Raw genomic sequence first — 6,842 nt, forward strand, 5'->3', positions numbered from 1 at the left:
TTGTGAAATATGTCATAAATCAAACGGTTATATGGTTTCTGTACGTTTGTTTATATGAGTTTATTAAGGTCTGCCCGCGCCGTTGGCTGCATTATGGCTTGACCCCGTCGTGACGCCATCACGACTTAAATTGTGTTTAAATGCCATAAGTGACATGGGATAGAAGTGACAGCAATTCGCAGTCAAATCCAGACATTGGAAGACTTGAAAAAGCTGTGAGAAACAAGAGATCTGGGTACGATACCCTTGCTCTTTGCGAAAAGACCTCTTGGTTCTTTAACGTGCTCAGTGTAAAGCACCGATACACAGGATACAACTTTCCTGGGTTGAACCAGTACTGAGTACACCACTTTTCCAAGCACCACCCTTTAAATTCCGAGCGGCAGGCAAGGGAGCTACTTGTAGCAAATTTTGACGTCTTTCGGTACGATGTGGCCCGGAATCGAACCCACGACTTCCCGCTCCGTAGGCAGACACCTCAACCACAAGGCCACGAAGACAGTTGGTTTCTGTATGGACACAGTTGTCCAAATAAGATCGGCTATGTTTATTACTGTCACAGAAAACAACATCTGTTGGTCCAAGCAAACCTACAGCTGAAGCTCATAGATCAAAGCATTCCCATGCAATTGCACTAGCAATTTTCAACGGCTGTGTGAACTTGACTTTAGAGCAATCTCTTTTGGTCCGTCTCGGTAACAAGCGATTGACCTTGACCTTTTGAATAACCATCTACTGGTGAAATCCAACAGACCGCTGAACTATAATACAATTCCAACTTGCATTTGCTACTTGTCAACGTCAACCTACCACTGAAGTTTCAAGAACTACATCACGCGATTGTGCAAACCCCTAAATGACTGAGATAATTACTCGGTGTGGATAACCTACAAATTTAGTTTCATAATCCCAGGGAAAAACAATTCATTGGGCGACCAGTGTTTGTCCCACTGTTGACCGTTACCTCGCCCTTAATATGGTCAATCATCGTCGGCAACCATGGTACATTTTCCGCCACACATTATGAATTGTAACCAAGTCTGTTCACCAAGCCCCAACAAACAATATGGGCAACCTACCCATGGTAACATGGTCTCAACGTCTGCTGACAAAGCCCAAGCACAAAATGGGCAACTGGTTTAAGGGTCCTGCGTATAATGTTTACTTAAGTATGGATAAGACATTGTCTGCCAACATTTGGGACCTTGATTATAAAAAACAAAGTCTCCAAAGGAGTAGAATAATAAATATTTAAAGTTTCATGGTGATTGAATATAAGTAGCCTCAAACATCGCCATTTTTTTATAACATACATGCAAGTACCCATTTTTTTTTTTATAAAGGTCACCATGTGACCTGTACGAGACAGAGTTGGATGTTTGAAGCAGTATAGGAATTATAACATATATATTACTGGTAGGAGACGTTCATTATTCCTTGGGCACGAACAACTAAAAATAATCTTGACTTTTTATTTTTTCCTTCTTTAACACAAGTCAGATGATACCAGACTGCTTTTTAATATATGAAATCTACTGTTCATGTGATCTAAGCTTGGTGTCTAGCTCCAGTTCTCCACAGAGTCGCCTCCCCACTGTGTAGTGGGTGGTGCTGCTGCTGCTCCTGCTCCAGATGCTGGAGCAGGAACCTGCTTGGACCAGTCATCAGCGGGAGCAGACCAGTCCTCGGTTGGTGCCTGACCAGTCATTGCAAACTGGCTGCTCATGGGCTGTGATGGCAGTGTAGGAGCCTCTGCTGCCCAGTCAGACACCTCAGGGGCAGACTGCATGGGAGGCGCAGCATCAGGAGCCCATTGGTCTTCCTTGGCTGTCACCTTGTCTGCGATGGCAGTCTGCTCCTCCTTCTCAGCCTAACAACAGAAATATCAAAGGACATGGTTTAGTGAAGGTGAAGAAGTTGGAAATTACAATTGGTAGGTTGTCTTCAAGATTTAATCTGAATATCACCTATAGTTTCATTCTGTAAAACATCCAAAAGCACTTTATTTAAATGAACTGTAAATAAGGTTATATGAAATGCAAGCCCTAAAGTGAAGAAGTTGAAATTTCAGATCCATTGGTTGTCTTCAGGTTTTATCTGAATTACGTCCCTTGATATCATCATACATGGCTTCTTTTTCACAGTTGTACAAAAGCTTCTTTTTCAAAACTGGTTAATACATTTTCAGATTTCACTTGTATTTTTGTAAACTTCTACCTTTCAAATTCTAACTTGTTCCCTGACGAGTAAATAATATTAAACCAGGCCTACCTCCTCTGGATCCCTGTAGAAGTAGAGATCGACCATCACCTCCCATGGGTGTTCACGAGAAATGGTGCCACGCAGACGGAGAACCTCGCGAGCCAACAGCCACCACATCAGACCAATGGACTGGGGACCCTTGATGCAATTGAAAGATACTTTATATTAGAAATCAAAGAACATCTAGAAAATCACTCTATTTCTCACTTACTATGTCAGATGTTAATGTTTTGTGTCTATAGTTCATTGTCGTTTTGGTCCTAGCCTTATGCCCCTTAGCAGGTTTTATTTTTAAATTTTCAACTACTGGCCTTGTCCCTTCATTTTTCATAGTATTATTTTAATCAGAACTGGCACTTTGCTTTTGAGAGACGAGACAAAATATATCCTCACCACTTTTAACTTTTGCTTGCAGTTCATATAGTCAGAAGGGTATGTTATCTTTAATATTTCCGAATTACGTCCCAAGGGTTCATCATTTGATATGAACCATTTCATAACCATTAGTAATTTATAGTAAACATGTGTTAAGAACAAGTTGGTCTCATAAACTTTCATTGGACGTTGATACATCATTTCATTATTTCTAAAGTTCATGCATATTTTTTGTGTACCATACCTTGTTGTTACATGGGATAGCAATGTCCACGTATCTCAGTGGAGAGTCAGTGTTACACAGGGCAATGACAGGGATGTTGACGTATGATGCCTCTGTCAAGGGCTGGTGGTCTGTTCGGGGGTCTGTCACAACCAGCAGACGGGGCTCCCTGAATGCAGCCTGGAAACATCAACACGTATTTATTTCAATATTATACCAGTATTGTAATTAGGTAGAACAAGTACAGCAGACATTGTTCCAGTGCACAGCTTGTCACTAAGTTGTTCTTATTTAAACCACTGCACATGTCCTCTTTGTAAGTTTACTCATACAACCAGTCAAATGACCTCAGATTTGAAATCAAGATCAGAAACCAATTCAAACCAGATTTAATAGTTGATGTATCAGTTTGGTAGTTTTCATCAGTTTTATTCTGAATTACGTCCCGTAAGATCATCATACAACAACTTCTGACTCCAAGAATGGTACTTCCAAGATATTGTCTAGAATACTTATTCGTGTCATCTGATTTTGAATTACACACAACTTAAGTAGAACTGAGTTGAAATGAAGATCAGATACTAATTAAAACAGACTTCAAAGCTGATATATCAGTTTGGTAGTTGTACATTGCACATGACCTCTTTGCAAGTTAACACACTCACACATCCAGGCATAAGACCTCAGATTTAAAATCAAGATCAGAAACCAATTCGAACCAGATTTAATAGTTGATGTATCAGTTCGGTAGTTGTCATCAGTTTTATTCTGAATTACGTCCCGTAAGATCATCATACATCAACTTCTGACTCCCAAGAATGAAACTTCTAAAGATATCGTCTAGAATACCCATTCATATCATCTAATTTTAAATCACACAAGTAGAACTGAGTTGTAATTAAGAACAGATACTAATTGAAACCAGACTTCAAAGCTGATAAATCAGTTCGGTAGTTGTACACTGCACATGACCTCTTCGCAAGTTAACACACTTACACACACAAAATAAACCAAGATTTAAAATCAAATCAGTGACCAATTCGAACAAGATTTTATAGAAGACTTGATGTATCAGTTCGGTAGTTGTCATCAGTTTTATTCTGAATTACGTCCCGTAAGATCATCATGCATCAAGCAGACCTAGAGTTATTAAGATGAGATCATCAGTTTTATTCTGAATTACGTCCCGTAAGATCATCATGCATCAAGCAGACCTAGAGTTATTAAGATGAGATACTTATTTAAACTAGGGGTGGTATTCATAAAACATCTTAGGTCATTTCCTAACACGAGTCATTTCTTAAGTCTCCCAATCATCAGATGATATAATAACTCCTTAATATCCGACATACTATATTATCATTTATTTGATTCAAAATACATACTTTCACATTAAAATCACATCTACTTTTCATCCGACTTTGAAAAATCTAGGAAATTGACCCAAGTTAAAAAATGACTTAAAATGTTTTATGATTACAGGCCCAGACTTAAGCTGATATATCAGTTCGGTAGATGTCATCAGATTTTTTCTGAATTACGTCCCGTAAAATCATCATATTTCAACTTATGCCTGGGGTTGGTTCTGCAATATTTTGTCATACATTCATTTGATTACAAGCTCAATTCGGCTCTTCCCTAATAAACACACCTGAATCTGATTGGTGAATGTACCAGGTGTAAACCTGCCAGCAATGGGTGTAGCACCAGTAGCTGAAGCAAACTTCAGTACAGCCCTCTGGCCATATGGGCGGGCTGAGATGATGCACACATCAGCTGGGTTCTCAATGGCAGCAATGGCCCTGGCAGCAAGAAGCAGCTTCTCCCAGGTCCTCCTCAGATTGATGATGTACACACCTGCAATCAGCAGTGCATGAAACTGTCAAAAGCAATTTTAAGACAGAAAGTTTTTTCTTTTAACATGTAATCAACACCAGTCATCAAATATTTAAGGAATGAATTGCGGGGTTGATGTCATTATCGCGGTATGAATGCAATTGGGCTGGTCAAAGTGTGTGGAGTCCACGCATACTCTGACCAGCCCAATTGCGTTCATATCCCCGATAATGACATTAACCCCGCAATTCATTCCTTATATTTACACCAATAGTTCATTGTTTCATTCAAGAAATGTTAAAAAAATACTTCATTTCATTTTAGAAAACCGTTCACTAATCCTTTCTACCCATTCTGTAAATAGAACGATCCCCGACTGTAACTGGAACATTTTTCAATTGACGTCACAATAACGCGGGAAAAGATCAACCACTTGAAATCACTTTTAAATCTTAAAATGAAAAACTTATGTTAACGATACATCTAAAATATAATAAATTAACACTTTCTAAAAAAGTTGATTTATATTATACAGGACCTGCCGACACAATACAAACAAAAACAAGATCAATAGTTTTCATGCATATTGTTATGCGCTGAATTGCTATCCGAACATGTTGTGTTCATCGATTGATAAACACAATTGCCGAAAGGCAGTTTATTTAAGGAATGAAAGTTGAGGTGTAAATATAAGCTGATGAACAACCCTCAACTCTTTTACTAATGGTAGTGGGCTGACATAGTGTTTTAACAAGTCATGCTTTGTAAATTCCTGTATTTAAGCAAGCTCAGCAAACATTTTACTACTGTAGGGCTTGCAGGCTTGTGTACATGTATATTGTCATTGCATGTGTAGGTCTTCTAATGCTGAAAGTTCACACAGACATAAATAAAATAGACCTCGGACATAAAATAATGAACAGTGACCAGTTGATATATATCAGCTCGGTTGTTGTCATCAGATTTATTCTGAATTACGTCCCGTACGATCATCATGCATCAACTTTTGTCTTGGGTCAACCATGCTTCATTCTGCTATTTCCTCGCACATACAAACCAGAATCTGATTAGTGAGTGTACCTGGAAAGGTTCTCATAATCCTGTTTCATTCAACCTACCATCAGGCTTCCTCTTGAAGCAGTACTGTTCCATCTGAAAGTCAACATTGGAACTGCCCAAGTGAGTTGAGCAGCCCAGAAATTTTGTTACATCTTCCTCCTTGAGAGCAAGTGCGTCTAAGCCTCCGGACATCGTGTAGCTGATCGGTGAGTTACGGTGACCAACCTGAAAGTATTCATAAATAAGTGGTAAAAGTCAAGTAGCAGGGCATATATCACTAATCAGAATTAGATAACAGTGGTACATTACACATGACATGGAATCAAAGCAGAGTTTAACGATATAAGTACTGTACTACATGTTACATTAGGTTTTCAAGATATTAAAATGTACTGTCTGCACAAATTAGAAACCTACTTCCGTTTTACAAAAACCAACAACATAACTACGTTTACAGAGATGATTTAGCCAAAAATCAAAACTTGACGGGGACAATAAGACCATACCAGTGTAAAAACAGTCCCAATGATCAGTATCATTAAATAAAAAAATACTAAATTGTTTGTGCAAGACATATCCCAACTCCTTTACACAAAAGTGGAGAAGTTTTAATAAACTTTTGAAAAGAATACCTTGATATCGCATTATCATGTGATACAAAAAATGGGGGAAAATGTTTTCACAAAAAGCAGGGGAAAAAGAAACGCTGTCAAGTCCGATACTTTTACCTCGAAACTTGGACATTCAAACAAAGATATTGGTTATGTTTAAGCAAATTTATTTGACTAATAAGATGTTGAACCGTTCGATGTATGCATACAGTATTATACTCAAGAAATAATAGGTCGCGAAAACATATGACAATTTTCAATAAAATGCATTTTCTACTATTTTAAAGAACGTTTTATGTTCGACAATAAATATCACAGATAAAGATAGTTTGCTGTGTTGAGGTGATCACATGTTATCAAATATAATAAATGAATAGAAGTGAATTGTGCAGAAGTATTACGTTTACGTCTAATGCCGAATGGAGTCCGACGTGAAAAGGAAGTCGAAGGGGTTTCCATGTCGAAATTCAGAGAGT

General features: G+C 38.3%; 1 protein-coding gene across 2 annotated transcripts; it reads right to left on the bottom strand.

The window, feature by feature from the left end:
• Positions 1-1,458: 1,458 nt before the first annotated feature.
• On the bottom strand, positions 1,459-6,833 carry LOC128241551 (40S ribosomal protein SA-like). 2 transcript variants are annotated; one of them, XM_052958560.1, is made up of 6 exons: positions 6,768-6,833; positions 5,815-5,980; positions 4,512-4,717; positions 2,882-3,040; positions 2,272-2,400; positions 1,459-1,870 (listed from the first exon to the last, which is right to left on the bottom strand). In XM_052958560.1, the coding sequence occupies exons 2-6, from the start codon at positions 5,945-5,947 to the stop codon at positions 1,562-1,564; spliced, it is 936 nt and encodes a 311-aa protein (XP_052814520.1). In that variant the 5' UTR covers positions 5,948-5,980; positions 6,768-6,833; the 3' UTR covers positions 1,459-1,561. The 2 variants fall into 2 exon arrangements, with proteins under 2 accessions (XP_052814520.1, XP_052814524.1); XM_052958564.1 differs by having other exon boundaries at positions 6,774-6,792.
• Positions 6,834-6,842: the final 9 nt, after the last annotated feature.

This window comes from Mya arenaria, chromosome 2 (assembly GCF_026914265.1).
Source record: "Mya arenaria isolate MELC-2E11 chromosome 2, ASM2691426v1".
In the NCBI taxonomy this organism is placed as follows: Eukaryota; Metazoa; Mollusca; class Bivalvia; order Myida; family Myidae; genus Mya; species Mya arenaria.

What these genes read in the sequence shown, in the direction of transcription:
- LOC128241551 (XM_052958560.1), bottom strand. Translation starts at nt 5,947, where the DNA reads ATGTCCGGAGGCTTAGACGCACTTGCTCTCAAGGAGGAAGATGTAACA. An exon ending in CATTCACCAATCAGATTCAG is followed by an intron (nt 3,041 to 4,511) that starts GTGTGTTTATTA and finishes TGATGTTTCCAG; the next exon opens with GCTGCATTCAGGGAGCCCCG. An exon ending in TCTACAGGGATCCAGAGGAG is followed by an intron (nt 1,871 to 2,271) that starts GTAGGCCTGGTT and finishes TTCTGTTGTTAG; the next exon opens with GCTGAGAAGGAGGAGCAGAC.